The following is a 19,051-nucleotide window of genomic DNA, read 5'->3' as shown; positions in this document are numbered from 1 at the left end:
GTATTAATACTTCCAAAAATGATCCTTTGCTTCAATTAGTGTTGTTGCACTGATCTTTGATCTGGAAATTTCAGTTTCCTATTGGGATAGATTCTGACCGGTTTAAACGAGCACTCGAGCTTCCAGCAGTCAAGGAACACATCAATGAATTGACTCAGAGATTTGCTGGCCGGAAGGTAGGAAGCATAATCATCTGGCATGAGTTCCTTATTTTTGACTAATTCATAATTAATCATAAATTTGGTAGGTGCTGATAAGTATTTTGCATAACTAATAACTATAGCCTAGAGAGTTTATTTGAAACTAGAGAGGTTGCTTGCTTTGTTGGTAACAGCGAACCACCGGCATTCTATAAAATATTTAATATTACATGTATGAACATCACATTAATTAATATTATCATGATCTATATACCATATTCCACTTTTATGTTTGCATGCTTTAAGAGATTATTCACAAGCTGCCAAATGAATTTCCAGTAATTACTTGAACAGATAGGTTGGCCTTTCACATTACTTGTTTGATTGCTGTTCATATTTAAGTATCCAGGTTTCTTGAACCGGTACTGTGTGCTAGATTGGTCTGGGTTGGTACGGTGTGGTACCGTGCCAGTGTCGGTCGATGAGAACAGGAGGAGAAAGGCATCAGAATGGCCTTTCCTTTCTATTTTAGCCCTTGATAGGCCTAGAACCAGCATGAACTGGTCTGAACCAAGGTGAACCAAGTGGAAAAGGGCGGTCCTGCTCAGTTTGGACTAGTTCTTGGCTTGCCCAAACCTAAGCCAAGAACTATGCTGCACCACTTTGATCCATTACGCCTGAATCAGGCAATTCGGGATGGTTTTGCCTTCCTTGAAAGTATGCTGTAACAGGACTGTATAGTGTTCTAAAAGTTTTAGTGCAGTCCCTTCACTAGTTGGGAACATTTGTTTAAAAACATTTTATATTAATCTATAATTCTTGAAGTTAGTCGTTTGCCTGGACTTTTTTTTTCTCTATGTTAGAGAATAATGGAAGTGATTCAAGCAGTACTCTACCTGATGGTCAGAAATATTAGGCTGGAGTCTCTGATTCTTTGTTATCTTTTTGATTCTAAAATCTCTTTGGTACAATATTTGCTAGAATACTGCAATCTTTCAGATTTAATTATGTAGTCATCATTATCGCTTCAATATTTGTGATATGAGAACCTGGCATTTTTTGGTGAATCTTCTGCACAACTGTCGGCTTGCTTATGCATATTGAATGCTCAAAAAAAGAAACGTCTCTCTGCTGGTTTTGCTTGTGTAAATGTCAGCGTGTGGCAAAGCCAAATGGGGAAGTTGCATGAGGAGAAATGTGAAGCACTTAGAGATAAAAACCTTTTTCCAGAGAAAAATCTCTCTTCTTATAGTGTTATATAATTTAAAATGGGAGTGTATTTGTCAATTCACATAGATAAAAATAAGGAAAATCTGATGCCAAAAGAAAACCAATTTAAGCATCGGGATCACAAAAGACTTCCAGATACTCAAGTCATTCATTGCACCCCTCCTCTGAGGAGGTTTAGGGTTTGAACATTGGGAGGTATTTCCCCAAGTGGTTTGACCTGGGTAATTCTTGCATCATTTCTTTGAAATGATTGGTATGCCTCTGCTGTTATTCTCTAATCTGAAACATGTACTTTTCGATGGGGTCAAAATAATTAATTAATCACTCTTCCACTTGATTCAAACATTTGCATTACATATTATATATTATGGCCGTCCCTCATATACTCCTCATTGGACCAGTCGCATGCATTATGCATGCTATGCAATTCACACAAATACATGTCAAATATGGTCCTAAAGCCAAACATTTATTGTTTGATGAGTCATATACTCGTATCCATCCATCAGGTAGTCCTTCCTCTTAAATCAATTGTTCATTATATGATCTGGTAGTAAGTCGCTAATTATCTTTTCTTGTCTCTGTCTGTATTTTTGATTTTGTTTTGTTTCATCTATAAAGTTTTATCTTTTGGCTTCTTGAAAACTTCATTGTGGTACTAAATAAACGACTGGGATTTATGAATATAGTATCCTTCTATTTTGTTTTAGAATTTTCTCTTATACATCTGCTGTACCTGTGTGGAATTAATAGATCTTATGTCCTTATCTCATCAATAATCCTTGTTCAACAACCTTCAGAATTATGCTTTCCATCTACTTATAGTCACACTATTCTTTATGATGGCTTTGCCATCTTATTCTTTGCGCATCCTCATTTGAATTTATCATGTTGTGAAAGTAGTAATATGACCGTGACGATCTAATATATCTATCTGGGCTGCTTTCTTTTGTACATCCATGAAATAAACTAATCATGCTATTTTTGACAATCAAATAACATGTATGAAGTCCTTTTGATCTATTAATGTGCTTGTCTGTTGCATTAGTTTTTATATTACTCTGTGCTCTTCTATTTTTGTGATGTGGCTTTAATGCATATTCCTATGTTCAAGCATCCAATATTTTCCTAACTTCATTGAAGCTGCAGATGATTTGACGTTTTCTTTTCTTTTGGAAGATGAATACAATGGCTTTTATGAAGCTTTATATATTGAAAAAAACTCTGTGACCTCAAATTTCATGTAAGACTTCCGAGTTCCGATATTTATCTTGATCATGATACTAAAAGTTGCTGTAAATATGAATGCTTGGCAAATGAGGATCCATAAAGCTAAACCCGAATAGTCAGGTTAAGGTTGGCCTGAATGGATATTGCTATGGTTACATTGCTCTAATTTTCATCCTGTATGTGTATGTATAAATATATATGTGTACATATAAATATATATGTGTACAGGTATGTATTTATCCCTTTAGAATTTTAATGGCGATTACTGTTCAAGTTGTTTATTTCTTTTCAACTTGAGTGGTGGATTTGTGTACCTTTTGATTGTTAGGCCATAGACGTTTATTTCATATTTAGTATTATTGCTTGTTATTTTTGCATCATTGTTACTTATTTGATTTAAATATGATAGGTAATGCTGGGTGTTGATCGTCTTGACATGATTAAAGGGATTCCACAAAAGATTTTGGCCTTTGAAAAGTTTCTTGAGGAAAATCCAACATGGCGTGATAAAGTAGTGTTGCTGCAAATTGCTGTGCCAACGAGAACTGATGTTCCTGAGTGTATGCATCGTCTTTATACGTAGTTTGTGCATCTTTAGTTATAGCCTTTTTTTGATAAATGACATTTAGACCGTTTTAGTTTTTTTTCTTAGTGTTGCAATTTTTCTATCAATTTATAGCTATTTACAATTAGAAAAAAATAACAAATGTATAACAAAATTTTAAATACTTACATAAGCCGCAAATCGCCTCAATGAAATTTGACAATAAATTAATTACAAATCGAATAGATATATAGAATCTACATATGCAAATAATGTTTCAACTTTCCTGTTATGGTTGTTCAATAGTAATTAAATCCTACCAATCAGTGGATTATGAAAGATTGTTAAATTATTTCAAGTCATGGCATCTCGTTCTCTCTCTCTCTCTCTCTATATATATATATATATATATATATATAATTGTTTTCATTTATTCTTGTTATGTGTTACTAATTATTTTTGAATTTGTAGAAACTCCCCTCCACCCCCCCTGCAAAAAGAGAGAATCTAGATATATGCTGGACTCATTGTCTATATATTTTATTTTTAGTATCTTCTAAGTCTTATGCTACTTGTACACTGAATTTTAATTTGTATATATAAGTATCAATCTGTACTGGGCAGTACGAGGCATGCCATATTGATCGGGTATGGTGGCTGGTATGATATGGGGGCTAGGTGGGCCCCTATATTGGTACATGGTATAGGTGCTGTGCTGACTCCAGTACTGTACCATATCAGTACACAGGTGTGCTGTCTCGTACTGGTTAGGTGCCTATATGGGCCCCATATGGAGACTTAAAAGTTTAAACTTAAAACCATGGTTGATGGTTGCAAAGTTAAGTTGCAATTACGCTTGAGTTGCTTTTCATGTTCTGCATGGTGTTTTTAAGCTTATGCTTCCCTTGATCATTTTGTATAATCTTGTTTTTCTCTTGTATATGATTGTGAAAAAAATTGTTAGTTGCATTATTTCCACGTCCATCTAAGTGAAATGCAGAGATACTTACTGAGCCCTGAATTTCTTCCATCAGATATCTTAGGACATTTTATAGGTTCCTGCAAATGAATGATAACAAAATGAAACCTCATTTCATTTCCTTCTTATATGGCATCAGTTTGTAAGGGTAATTGGGATAGAAAGTTTATGCTGAGATGAAAATGCACCTTTTTAACTTGCATAAATGGCAAAATCACCTTAAACATTTGATTGTTGCTAACTTTATGTTCTTTCTGCTGAACTGAACTTGCCATTGTCAAAATAATGTAGCTTTCTAGCGGACTGCATATTGATTGTTAATTATCTCGTTTCTGTTAACCAGATCAAAAGCTTACTAGCCAGGTTCATGAAATTGTTGGACGGATAAATGGCCGGTTTGGAACACTAACTGCTGTTCCTATACACCATCTGGTTTGTCCATAGCACTGTCCTTGTAGCTTTCATTGTCTTGAAACATTGAAGGCATCTTAATTTTTGTTTTGAGTGAATTGATATTAAATGGATCCAATCTCATCATTAAATTGAACTCTTATTTAAAGGTTTCTGCAGATCTGAGTTATATTTACTTTTAATGCAGTACAAACTGAACTACTGAAGCCTTCCATTTTTTATTTATTTATACGTGCGAATAGTTTGTTGCAGTTTCTTAATGCTATAGCTGAAGGCTTTAGATGTCGGTCTTTACCATTATTCCATTTTATTTCCAGAGAGGCTAAGATTTATTAATCTCTGATTGTGTTCATTGTTGGCAAGTTTCTTACTGTTTAGGCTGTTGAATTAGCAAAACCTAGCATGATGCATTGGTTCGGCGAATAAAGCAATGACAATCTAACAGAGTTGCTGGGAGAGGGTGATTGTTTGACGGTAAATCACTTGAAGTGGACATTTGGTTATTTAACAAACTGAATAGCAAAGGCTGATATGTTACAATTGATAAAGAATAGGCGACCATTTTTCTTACAAGAGTTTCATTTTAAAGAATTTAAATACTAGGCATATCCACCATGAAACACAGTTATCAAGATTTCTAGTTTAAAGAAGGGCGATCGTGTTTCTTATATGAGATCTCATTTTTGACATATCTAGCAAATGCATATAGAGATTCTACATGTGAAGAGGACATTCAATTATTTTTCTCTTTCTACTGATCAAGGTTCGCCAAATTGATATCGAAACTCATACCGATTGGCAACCAGTTCGGTATGGTACTAGTGTTGGTACCGTACTGACACGGTATAGTGTGGCATGCCTGTTCTGAACTGGCACGCCATATTTTTTTTCAATTTCTTTTAAGATTGAATGAATAGTAATCATTTTTTTCTTTTTTTGAGTGATTTTAAGTGTAATTTGATGTTTTTTGATATTTCTATCACCTTGGCACATCCTAAATAATGCTTCTTGATATTTTGGAGTGATTTTTCTGCATCACTGTGGCATTGCTCTGAAACAATACTACCTTGGAGAGGCAAAAATCTGGCAAATCTGTGTTAGCGCTAGGCCAAATTCAAATTGTAAAGAAAAAAGTCAGCGATCGTGGCTTTGTATGCTAGGAGAATCAATGTAAAATATCTTAAAATCAATTAGTAAGATACAAAACATAAAATAATACAATCAATTATATATATTTAAAGTACAACAAACATACCGACATCTAGAATCTCGTCGAGTGGCGATGTCTCTCGTAGATATCCGAATAATTAGTATAATCAGGAGGCACATCAGGCATCCTTCTAACCAAGCGACATTATAGTCTTGTGCGCTCATCCCATAAGATGCTGAAGTTGATTTCCATTATACAAAGATGGAGTTTCTAGCATTATAGTAAGATTATCAACTAAACAGATTTAAAGAAAAGAGTAGATTTGCATCTACTCTTTTCTTTAAATTGGAGCATAAATTCCATGAGGGCATAGCTTGAAACAAGCATAACTAATTGGGTGTTCTCCTTCTCAGTTGACTAATCCTGTGACCCAATACAAACTTCATGTCAACATTTTCACATAAATCTATATGATAGATTTTATCCTTCAGAGAAAATTATATATTGTCTACATATAGGGTGCATTTGGTTCATAATTAGAATTGGAATGGAAACAAGCACGGCGGCATTCTCGACGCGTTTGGCTTGTGATTGGAATTGGAGTGGGATTTGAATACTAGGGAAGAGTCAAGATTGGATTTTAGAGAATTGAGGCATTCCTATTCTCTTCTAGAATAATGGGTATGGGACTCCCCACAACCAAACGGCTAGAATAGGAGTCACTCATTCCTATATTTCCATTTTAGAGTCCAACTCCTCCTAACTAAACATGCCCATGATGAAACCTTGCCATGACTATGTCTTTTGTCCTATGTAGTGCTACCACCTTCTTATCTTCCCTTTCTAACTCATCAACTTTTCTCATGACATTCTCTCCCTCTAACTTTGATTGTGGGTCCTTCATTGCAACCATTTTCTAATTTCATGCATAATCTTCTATTATTTTTTAACTCTTTTAAATAGTTGCTGCCCTCATGCTATCAAGTTTCAAAGATTGATGCAACACTCTCATTTGAAATATGTGAGCCGACTTGGGGGTATTAGAACTTCCAAGCGTGACATCACTAAGATTTTCTTTTTATTATGGTCAAGCAATTCCATTCATCTACTCATGGTCCACCGTACCGCCTTGTACAGGACATACCATACCGTACTGGAAGAAAATCGGTACGAAACTCAATTTTGAGTCTGTATAAGTTCCATACTGCCTCATATCGAGCCGTACCACCCTGTACCGTGGTGTGCCGACCTTGACCAAGGCGTATCGAGGTGTATTGAGATGTGTACCAATCCATACCGAAGCGTAATGACCTATATCGAGGTGTTCCGAGATAAAAATTGAGAAAAATGATTAGAGAGCTATTTCATGTATAGAATGTGTACTGTATTGTACTGACGTACTTAACCAATAAGATACTAATATGGTACTTGGTATCGAGATGGCGAATCTTGCATCTACATGATGCTTTGGTTTGTAGGGAGGAGATTTTTCACATATAGTGAGGCCAAGATACCATGTTAAAATATTTATTGCTTTGAAGAACAGAAATTTGTCTCTCTAGTAAGAAAATAACTAGTGTTGAGTGCACCAACTCACTCAGTCTTTCCATTGGGAGTGGTAGCTAGGATCGAGGAATCTTGTGACAGTGATGTGCTAGCTTGCATTGTAACAACATGTGTGATGCTGTGCTAGTGCTCGACATGCACTGGCACCTCATTGTGCAAAACCTTTTCATGCGGCTGGTATCTAGACAGTGCTATGTGCTGGTAAGGCACTTGCATGATGTATATGTGCCATATTCACTATTTATACGAGCATCTTAACCCTTGCTGATAGGAAAGAATTGTTAAATGCAAAAAGAAATAAAAACCCTTAATGTCTCAATCAGCTCATTTTGAAACTTCAACGAAATGGTCTTTAGATTGCTCGTATGCAAATGCATGCAGTCAACTTGAGCATAATTGTTTGGGGTGGTTGTTCAGGTTTGTAATTTTTATTTTTGAGTACTTTGAGTTGTTCTTAATGCAGTTCAATTATTTGAAAGTAGTGTATGCTATTTTTGTGATTCATATTTATACTGTTAATGCATGTGCCTCATATAATAACTATTGGTGTTAATCTCTCTGTTTGTGTTTCTTTGTTTGTGAAGTATCATGTTTTCTTATGAAATGTTTTCTTTCTTACAGGATCGTTCCCTTGACTTTTACGCATTATGTGCTCTGTATGCTGTCACTGGTAATTATTCTTGCTCCTTAAAATTTGTGGCCCCCTTTCTTTTCTTGGTTTGCGTGTCTAATATTTCAATGAATTTGTAGGGTGGAAGATGAATTTAGCTTTCATGGATGAAAATTGACAATGGCCATGCATTAGGTGTCATCTTTGACGTCCACCCTATGATTATAAAAGAAATTTCTTTCCTTGAATATATTTTTTTAATTTCTATAATCTTAATTGCTATAGAGGGTAGTTAGCTTTAGCAATTTTTAGGTCTTATCACTGAAATGCAAGAAAGCATTTAAATATATTATGCAGATAATTATTGCAATCATAGCCCTGAAATTCTTAAAATGGAAACTTATCCAGAAGAATAAATTCCACCAAGTAGGATTGATGAAGAGAGATGGCTGATATCCCATCCTGTTATTTGCTTGGTATTAAGAGATCCTCTCAGATTCTTTAGGGTGTTGAAATCTTAGTTATGGTTTCTTGTGACGTGTCCATATATACATCCCCATATATATTTAAGATTTATGAATAATTGTTTCATAGTATCTCCTCAACTATGACTCCAACCAAGGTTTTAAGTGCTGGTCTATGTTGACCTGCACATACTGTGCCAGGCTACTGGCACCTCTGGTTGGGAAGTCACCTATTACTTTTTATAACATTTTCTAATTAGAAAAGGAGATTAAGTCATTTTTTTTATTTTTATATCGGCATGATGTTGGCATGTGTACTAGCATGATGCCATCCTGGCTATTGACACTTTTAAATCCTTGATTCTAACTGATAACTTATCCCCTCTTATTGTTTCATAAGAGGCTATTGCTCTTGCTTTTTACATGGCAACTTTTGAAGATGTGGATTCCTGTCGAAACATGTACCCACATGTCGATATCCAACTATAAGATCTTTGGCTGTTATTTTGAACTGGTGGGCCTTGATTCATTGGATCCTTCACCTGTAGATCTCTGATGATATGGTTTTCGGTTTGTAGTTTTTAAAGAACACTTCTCTAGTCACCAAACATCTGTTATGACTGGATTGCCATCTGTTTGATTTGCACTTGAGCGGGTCGACAACTAGGGTTGGGCAGACTATCCTTTTTTAAATATGCAAAATACTGGTACATATTCTGAGCATTTAAACTATCATCTTATAGATGCTGGTTTTAGACTTTTAACTTTGGGGACTCCTATCACATTTTAGTTTGTCCACAGGACCTGAGTAATCACTCAAAACTATGCTTTGCCATGAGTATCTTGAAGCTCTGATATCAAGTTCACTAGAAGGCTTGGGTATAGTAAATAAGAGCCGGTGGACTTAGTATTTGATGATGAGGTAAAATGGATGCTAGCATTCCTGAATTGAATGATTATCCACTTTATGAAAAATTTAGGGCATGCTTGGTATTGCTTTTGGTTTCTGTTTTGTTTTCGAAAACTGAAGAAGAAAAATGAAGTAGACTAAACGTTTATGGTGAACCCTTTTTTTTGTAAAATTGTTTGTCAAATTTTTAGAGCTTTGGGAAGTAAAGGTTTATTATTTTAAAAAAAGAGTGAAAATAGAAGCTAGGGATAGCAGATTTTGTGCAAATTCTATCTTTACCATCAATCTCCATGTGATATTTCACTAATCTGTAGAGAAACAAAAACATAAAGACAACAATGATGCCAAAGGCCCTTAGTGTGTAAAGGAAATTAAACTTTCCATCAATGGATATGTATGTCATCTCTTTAAAAATAATTTTCTGATGTTTAGGATAGACAATAATGTCATATCATTGTGGTCCTTGTAATGGTATCTGATGAAAAAAAGTCCAACGCTTTGTTTCTTGAAGTGATGCTATCTGGTTGGTTTTCAGAGACCTCTGGAAAAATAAGAAAAGGAAGCTAGGATTTCCGAGAAATATGCCTATATGTATTATTGTCATTTGAGAAATATGCTTATTTAATGGTTTAATTTGAAGGATCTCTAGGGGGAGAGGGAGAAGAAGGGGGAGAGGGAGAAAAGGGAGAGAAGGGAGAGGAAGGAGAGGGAGAAAGAGAGAGAGGGGAGAGAGAGAGACTCACTGGATCCATCAATGGAGAGTTTCGGGAGCTCCAGATCTGGCAATAGGAACCCTAAGAGAGCGAGTGAGGGAGAGACGGGGAGAGACTCATTGGATTCGTCTTCGAACGGGGACGAGGGTTTCAACTTTTGAACTAGGGAGAGAGAGATGCGTATTTAAGCTATTTTGAAGAGCAAACTATGCTGGTAACCGACTGGTCCGGTTCAGTAATGCCCTAATCCAGCTGGTTCAGCACGATTTGACTTTACTTGATAGAGAGGATATAGTGGAGAAGAAAGGGGAAAAGAGTGGAAAGGTGAAAGCACAAGTGCAAAGAAGAGAGGAAAATGAAGAGATTAGAAGGAACAATTTTTGGTAATTAAAAGTGGTCTTGAATAACAACAGGATGATGGTAAAAGCAAGAAAAGAGTCTTTTGCTGAACTTGGCCGAACTGCATAAGCTATATGGGAAGGATTTTTGCTGATTTTGAAGGATTTGTCAGTAGATCCATGCATAGGTTATATGTACACCAAATAAGAAGATTTGTTGGTGAAGATAATAGCAATGAAGTTGAATATTAGGAAAGAAGAAATTGGAAGAAAGAAGAAAAGGATTAAGGATTCAAAAAAATAGAACAAGTCTGCTGCCTGAACCTGTTCTATCTTTTTTCCCACAAGGGGAATTGGCCATTCATAAACAAACAATTTTTTCATTTTATTCCCTAACTTATTTCCCTAGCAATTGCATATGGTAGTCACCTGACGCTCAAATAGGCTCCAGTCACCTTTATGCATAATGTGGCTATCAGCCATGACACAGCCCACATTCACCCCATGTTAGACAAAATGGAAATCAGTACAACACTGTGAAAGTGTCCGTATCAATTCAGGACAGTGAACATATGGAGAAGTTTATCCAACTGAGTTGCAGCAATACTTGAGTTTCATAATGATGGTGAAATTTATAGATGACAATTTTGCTTCTATGTTACATATTGAAAGTAAAGCTCTGGTTCCATGCAATAAATTGATACTTGCATTTTATTTATTCATTCTAGGACAACATGGTTTTATCTTATGGATGCGTTATCACTTACACTCATGTCTTGTTGTAGACATCTTGGATTTCACCAATTAAATACATAACTTGATCAATTGGGTTACATCTTTCTAAAACATAATCAGTGTCCATTATTTGCTAATACAATTATTGAATATTTGTTTTATTTCGCTTCAACATCTGATATATAAACAAGCAGTCATTTTGCTTTAAATCTGCAAGTTGAAAGATCCTGTACTTCCCGGTACTAATCTGTAGAGAAAGTTTTCTAGATTGCTAGTTAATGTTTGTTCATAAGATAGATAAATTAGACAGCAATGATATATGGAGAAAGAAATCCAGTGAATACCAGTTATGGTAGGCCTCCTTTTTTGTATGTTGTATTGATAAGGAGTAATCATATGAAATGGGACCAAAATTCCTTTCCAATATGTCTTAATGCTTACAGCGGTTGTCATTTCTTGGACCATCTGACCATCCAACCATTAGAGAATAGAATGTCCGATTAGATTGGTTGCCTTTAACTGTTCACATCAGTTTTCTAGACATTAATGTTGCTAGTCATAGCTGTGTTTGGACTCTGGTTTGTGTTTCTGTCCTAGGGTGATGTTTTTGCTTAATGTCTGAATTGTAATTTTTTTACCCTTTATATGTTTTTATAGATGTGGCACTTGTAACATCATTGAGAGATGGGATGAATCTTGTAAGTTATGAGTTTGTGGCATGCCAGGGCGAAAAGAAAGGCGTTCTTGTATTAAGTGAAGTAAGTATCAACAACTTCATCCGGTTGCATTTGCCTAATTTTTCATTTCATAAATTGAATTAGTTTTCTTTTTTCCACCTAGTCACAATTTTCAAAGTGATGCACGAACACTACTTTAGATAGCAAGAGGCTTTGCCACAGTATGTTGAAAATGGCTGAACTGCTTGATTCACCCTGTACCAAACCGAACCATCACGAAATTGGCATGATTTAGCCAGTATTTTCGAGAAAGGCCACCAACCCCTCCAAACCAGCTGGTTTGGAGTAGAACTAGCTCGGTTCACACAAGTTTGAATCGGTTTGCCCCCCCCCCCCCCCCCCAAAATTAGAAAATAAGGTAAGGGCATACCAAAATTTTTGATTTTGGCATGATTTATGATATGTTGTAGATCTATAGATGATCTACATAATGAGACTAAATTCTTTAATGTTTATTAAATCTATAATTTTTTAAATTATATATATATATTTAGATTAAAAATAAAATAAATAAACTAAAATCCAAAACATGAACATAAAATTAGAATCTTCTTTAGGGGTATTGCACTCTATTCATCATCTAAATTTGGTGCCCATTTATTCAAGTTTGGATGATCTTGCGCATAGTGACCTAAGCTCAAATTTGAATAAAATTGAGAAATAAGTAGCCTTCGATGTATGCCCAAGGGCTGAGAAAATATATAGTATCCATAGTAGGGTTCTACAAGAATCTAAGCTTAAATTAATTTTTTGATATTTTTTTATTAAAAAATTATTTTTATTTTAAAAATTATTAAAAATATATAATCAATCCAAAAAATATGAAAAATTATTTCTACATATTAGATAATTCAGAAGCATTTTTCGAAGTAGAAAATATTTTTTGAATTTTTTATATTTTAAATTATTTTTAATTTAAAATTTATTTAAAATATATAAATAAAATAAAAAAATTCAAAATAGTACTAAGTATTAGATAATTTATAAGTATTTTTTGAAGTAAAAAAATATTTTTTATTATAACAAAATTTTACTATTTTTAATTAATTAATAAACTGACATGCTTAATAAACCTGCGGGAATGGATCCATTGAGGAAGAAGGATCTAGAACATGATATTGGTTAGGATCATGGGCAAATATTCTCGGGTTAGCACCATTGAAGGTATAACTGGTGCAATACATAGCTCAAGGAAGGAGGGGTAATCAGGTTGAAGCAACGCCTAGCTGGTGGTTATTCGACGTATTTATATGTCAGAAATGCCTATAAGAGGTCCAGTAGATGATGAGAAAGTACTTCGCTGATTTCAGTGCAGGAAAGGAGAGGATTTTCTACAAGGCGGTGGACCGCCAAACAGCGGAGCCACCTTTCTATCACTTTAAAGAGAGAAGACCTTCGCTCTAAATGATAAGGCATAGATCCAGGCTCCCATTTAGATGAGCCTAAATGATCAATGGCAGCAGAATGAGGTGGCCAGACGTAAGGCTCAATTTGGATCCTCATAGTGCAAATCGAGCTCTGGTTTTGCGACCGGCAGGGCAGATCTATAGTTCAAAGGGATCTCAGTTAGGAAGGCCATCAAAAGTGGCCGTATTGCGTTTATGTTGGAAGCTTTTGGTAGCAGGAAGAAGTTCTCTAGAAAGATTCCACCAGAATTCACCATCTATGATTGAGATCTACATGCCTGCCCCCAAAGAGTTTCGAAGCAGCAGAAGGTTAATACTTAATACTATGATGAAGGACAAGCAAAAATATATATGGTAAGCTATTGGATTCTAGTTCGACTTTAGCCACATCCTAGCAAATGCGACAACCAACATGTACAAGTTGCTGGTCTAGGTGTAAATTCTCTAGAATCGAAGGACATCTATGGCGAGCTTCTTGACAACAACAAGGAGCTACAGAAGTGATTGCTTCATACCAGAGCAAGTGGCCCACATATGGACTAATGATGATGTGTGATGGTTGGACTGGTCCTGCTAGACGAATCAACTTCTTGACATATTATGATATGAAGATTGTTTTCTAGAAGTCTGTTGATGCTTTCGATCATGTGCATAATGCCATGTGCATCCTTAGATTGATGGAGGAGATGATTGATTAGGTAGGAGAGGAGAACATTGTGCAGGTCATCACTAATAACGGGCCACCATATAAGGTCGTTGGAAAGACTTGATGGAGCGGTGACCATATATTGTTTGGATCTCATGTGATGCATATTGTATCGATCTCATGTTAATAGAGATTTGGAAGATTCATGGGCAGTAGAGAGTCGATTCCATTACCAGAGTTATTTATAACCACATATAGGTCCCATCGCTGATGAGGAGATACGTAGGCAAGGAGATCTTTAGACCAAGCATGACACTGTTTGCTATTAATTACATTGCACTTGATAGCCTCTTTAAAAGGAAAGTAAGCTTGCATCATATATTTGGTAGTATCGAGTGGCAAGAGAGCAGATTTGCGATAGTCGGCATTGAGGGGAGCCATATGGAGAACTTGGTAATGAGACAAATGTTCTAGCAGCGGGTCGAGAAGATAATGAAGGCTATCGAGCCATTATACGAAGTGCTTCGAGCTGTAGACAATGAGAGGTATCCCTAGATGGCTTCCTATATCATATGATGGAGAGGACAAAGAATCATATCAGAAAGACAGATTCGAAGCATGCTCAGGAGTACATCAACATTATTGAGCGGCGTTGGGACCACCGGATAGGTAGTGACTTGTATCTAATAGGTAAGCAAGAACATTAAAAATTTAATTATTCTTGTGTTTGTACAATTTTACTAAAATAATTACGAACTCTATCTACAGCTTACTACCTAAATCGAGGTTCCAATACACCATACCTCGGATTAATATGGACAAGAAACTTCTGGCTGTCTTGCATAATGTGATCTACAAGATGGAGCCTAATCCAAAAGTCACAGCTCTGTCTACAGGAGGTAAGTTAACTTAACTTGCATGTGTGAGTTAACTCGTATGCTCAATCGTTAATATATTATAACACATTTTTTCATAGACGACAATATTTAGGGAGAGCACTGACAGCTTTGGAGTCTTAGCAGTTTTCATAAGTTAAAAAAAAAATATGAATCTAAGTAGTTTTATAGTTACTAATATGATGCATATAATTTTTTTTAATGCTTTCGCAGCTAAATGGTGGATTCATTTTGGTTGTCGGTGAGAAATCTTAAGCAGCAGCTAGTCATCCAGATCCTCTCTCAAATGGTCTCCTCGAGTTGGCTTTAAATGCAATCGGTCTATCTTCGCCCTCACCCACAGTAAGCAGAGAAACTGTCTGACACAAAGACACCTCAACAACCTCGTATATATTGACTACAATCTGAGATTAAGGCTGAGGTGCATTTGGGAGGAATTAAAGCTGAAGTATACAAATCCGATCCACAATGCTTCTATTCAAGATGAGAATGATCCCATGATCGGATGGCTTGTGGGCCAACATGAGCTGGAGCTTGATGAGCCAAGATTGTTTCCACGATCATCCGGTTTTATAGCCAGCGAGGCTAAGATAGATGTAGAGCAATAATCAGATTGTAACATTCCATGCATATTTCCAACTGATCAGCTATGCCACAGGGGTCACCATCACATGACTATATGCCCAAGGCATTCTCCTAGAGATATGATCAAGAGTGCCTAGACGAGGCTACCATGCTACCTGATCGACTCAATTAGGAGGGCGACATCCATCCTTCCAGCATAGCCGAGTAAAGAGAGACATGAAGGGAAAGTAGGTAGCTGCTTAGTGTAGCCTAAAAGAAAAAAAAAGATAGTTGAAGCCCCGATGGAGAGTGGTGTTAGTTTACTTAAATTCAGAGACTAGGAAGAGCAGCGATGACAATTTTAGTAATCATGGACCTGGTGGCCATAAAGGGAGCGGATATGAGACCACCATGAGACATAGTTATAGGATGGCTCTCAATTTACTAGTGAGTTTTATTTTACGCATGCCACACAGGATAGGGATCATGGTGCATGAGCTGGTAGAGCCTGCAAGGATACGATTGTATACAAGAGACGGGCTTCTCGAAGTTGTTCAGGAGGATAAGATGCAGCTATAGATGATCTCGCACGTGGAGTAGGATCTATGGACGTATCAAGTTCCGAGTCATATGCCGTATCCTATTACTCATAGCCACAAACGGCCTATGAGCCATACGGATATGGATATGGTGCGTTTGAGACATCATCTTCCAAAGGCTATTATCAAACGCAACCTAGAGCACCTTACAGATCGGATTTTTCCGCCGACATATTCGAATGGGCTCTTCACAACCGTATTATTAGTCAGAGGATAGCTCTCAGAGCCAGAGTTTCAGTAAGAGATCCGAGACCAATTATAACTCAAAGTGTATACCTTATGGGATGAGCGTACAGGACTATGTTGTCGCTTGATTCGAGGGGTAGACTAATGTGCCTCTTGATTATGCTAATGATTCGGATATTTATCAGAGATATCACCATTCAACAAGAATCTAGATGTCGGTATGTATGTTGTACTTTAAATATATATAATTGATTTTATCATTGAATGTTCTGTATCTTACTAATTGATTTTAGAATATTTCATGTTGCATCTCCTAACATGCAAAGACAGGATCACTAGCTTTTTTCTTTAAATTTTTGTTTCGGTATGACGTTAACACAAAAGGCCGGGGGTAGCGAACCTGATAATGCATTTGTGCCAAGTTTTTGCCTCTCCAAAGTAGTATTGTTTCGAAGCAGTACCACAGTAATGGAGAAAAATCACTTCAAAATATCAAGAAGCATTATTTAGGATGTATCGGATGATAGAAACATTAAAAAACATCAACAAACATCAAATTATATTTAAAATCATTCAAAAAACCAAAAAAAAAAAATTGATTGCTTTTCATTAAAGTTTAAAAAATTGAAAAAAACAAAACGATGGCGTGCCGGTTCCGAACTGGCATCCCACTGTGTACCATGTGTTGGCACAACACTAAATCGGTATCATACCAAACCTGAAGCCAATTAGTACTGGTCCTAGTACTGGTTCGGTCAACCTTGGGCTTTCTTATTTTGTTCCATAGTGCTATGGAATTTTTTCTTATGCATGTATTTCTGTTTACATCTTGTAGTAACAGTGATCAGGAAGATTTGGTTCACCTTGAAGAATCTTATTCAAAATGATTGGATTATCTCTTTCAAGAGTTAATATGATGCCCTTTTACCCTAGGTTGAATTACATCTAGATTTATGCCATCATGCTTGGAAATTATCTGATGTTCTTTAAAAAATTCATCACATTTTAGTATTTTACTGTATGCAACACCTCAGATTTGTAGACTACAGCCACAGCCAGTTAATGCAACAATGACCTAGAGTCCTTAAGTTCAACTCGATATAATAGGTATTTTTTAATGGTCATAATTATACAATTATATGCATGCATATGTTTATTGTTTTAGCCTTGCTGTTAAAAGAAATTTTGGCTATCTTGAATTCATTGTGAGAAATAACATCTGTATGTCCCCCCCCCCCCCCCCCCCCCCCCCACACCCCCCCGACCACCACTTCTCCAAAACCAAGCCAATCCACACATCTTGGCCCATGTCAGTGAAAAATAAATCTATGTTAAATTGCTTAAGTTGTTGAAAGAAACTCCATAATGATAATATTCTAGTATGCATTTAGGATATCCGGTGGATAAACTGTAAAAGCTGGTGAAATTTTAACAAACACAGGAAATCTAGGAAATCTCTGCATGAAATTCTATAGTTTTGTTTTCTATCTCATTTTTGTGTTAAGTTTTGTTATCCAGCTTTGCATTACTATGGACAGATGATGAAAAATGTGATATGGAATGCAATAACCTGTGTTTTATTCATTCATCTTTAAAGTTCTGGTAACTCTTAGTTTTGTCGGTGCATGTGTCATGGATGTGTATATCAATGTTAGTATAATCATCTGTGCTCACTATTCTTGATGGATTATTAAGACTTAATATCATGATGTTCGCTATCTCGCTGGATAATCTTAATTTTCCTTCTTCTTCTGTGACCCTGTTTTCCATGTTCTCATTATTTCCTTTTGGCATCATTCTTGAAGTTATCTTAGGCCTTATGTTAGTCTGATATATAGTTTGCAGGGGCAGCTCAATCTCTAGGAGCTGGTGCCCTCCTTGTAAATCCATGGAACATCACGGAAGTTGCTGCCTCAATTGGCTATGCATTGAATATGCCTGCTGATGAGAGAGAAAAGCGACATAGACATAATTATGCACATGTGACTACACACACCGCCCAAGATTGGGCAGAAACTTTTGTAAGGCAAGGATCCAGTGATTTCTTAAATCATACTCTGCAATCTGGTCTTCTTGTAAGGACATTGCTCAATATGTGCCTATGATCAGATGAGTGCATTCTTTTTTATTGCTTGACATATCTAGAGGTAATTGCATAATGAAAAAGGTGGAAAATGATTGTTGTGTGTGGTGGTTGGTGTGCATCGGAGAGTGATCATATATTTTTTCTTCTGTTTGATAGCAATAGAAAACATCCATATTAGCTTGCCATTATGATATAATGATAACTTTCTATGCACTATTTGATGGTTCAGACTTGACTTTCTCACATTCTTGCATTGATCCACTGAAACTCAAGAAACAAAAATGAGACTACTTCTGGCATTTTCCACTCATTACCATTGAATGGGAGAGAAACCAGCATTATCCTAAATTTTATCACAATATGCTCTACTCCATCAAACGGTTCATACAATTAGCCTGAGCAATTTTCCCAAGACCTAAAAGTGTTACTTCTGGAGCAACATCTTCTTCCTGGTTTGAGTTGCTGATGGACACTTTAAAGAAGGATATGGAAAGCCAAATGCTATATCTGGATTTATTGAAATTTATCGTGGTCCAATCAGTTGATGTCGTGTGATTACAATCCAGATTTAGTGGTCCACTTGACACAGCTGCATAATTTTCCATTCGTGCTGTTTATAACTATTTTCTTAAAGTAAATATGCACGTTAGATCCTCCAACTTGATTTTTGCCCATCTTAACGAATTAAGTATTTTAAACATGCCCCAATCTTCTCACTATGGTACAAAAGAAGAAGTCAAAACACAGTAATTAACTTAAAGTTACATTATATTGGATGAAAGAAGGAAAATAAGATTCTAAGGCAAAGTTGTAAGAAATTTTTCATTTTCTAGATAAGAGTCTGTCTGGAGAAATATATGTGCATGCATATAATTATCAATAAACAAATGACAAAAAGCAACCTGAGCACA

At 36.0% G+C, this 19,051-nt stretch overlaps 1 protein-coding gene across 10 annotated transcripts in view; it reads left to right on the top strand.

Moving 5' to 3' along the window:
- Positions 1–19,051, top strand: part of LOC103708947 (alpha,alpha-trehalose-phosphate synthase [UDP-forming] 1) — a 38,826-nt gene that overhangs the window by 5,631 nt on the left and 14,144 nt on the right. For all 10 annotated transcript variants that reach the window (XR_015969032.1, XR_015969033.1, XM_088704922.1 and 7 more), the window contains 6 exons: positions 75–176; positions 3,010–3,160; positions 4,467–4,555; positions 7,872–7,920; positions 11,678–11,778; positions 17,893–18,080. Coding sequence is in view for 8 of the 10 variants with exons in the window: in XM_088704922.1 (XP_088561048.1) it covers positions 75–176; positions 3,010–3,160; positions 4,467–4,555; positions 7,872–7,920; positions 11,678–11,778; positions 17,893–18,080 (680 nt within the window). In the remaining 2 variants the exon portion in view is untranslated. The remainder of the gene's footprint in view (positions 1–74; positions 177–3,009; positions 3,161–4,466; positions 4,556–7,871; positions 7,921–11,677; positions 11,779–17,892; positions 18,081–19,051) is intronic.

Source organism: Phoenix dactylifera, chromosome 9, assembly GCF_051530095.1.
Source record: "Phoenix dactylifera cultivar Ajwa chromosome 9, Ajwa_hap1_PhDact_Kaust_v1.1, whole genome shotgun sequence".
In the NCBI taxonomy this organism is placed as follows: Eukaryota; Viridiplantae; Streptophyta; class Magnoliopsida; order Arecales; family Arecaceae; genus Phoenix; species Phoenix dactylifera.
The sequence above is the reverse complement of the archived record's forward strand: the minus strand, read 5'-3'. Positions and strand labels throughout refer to the sequence as shown.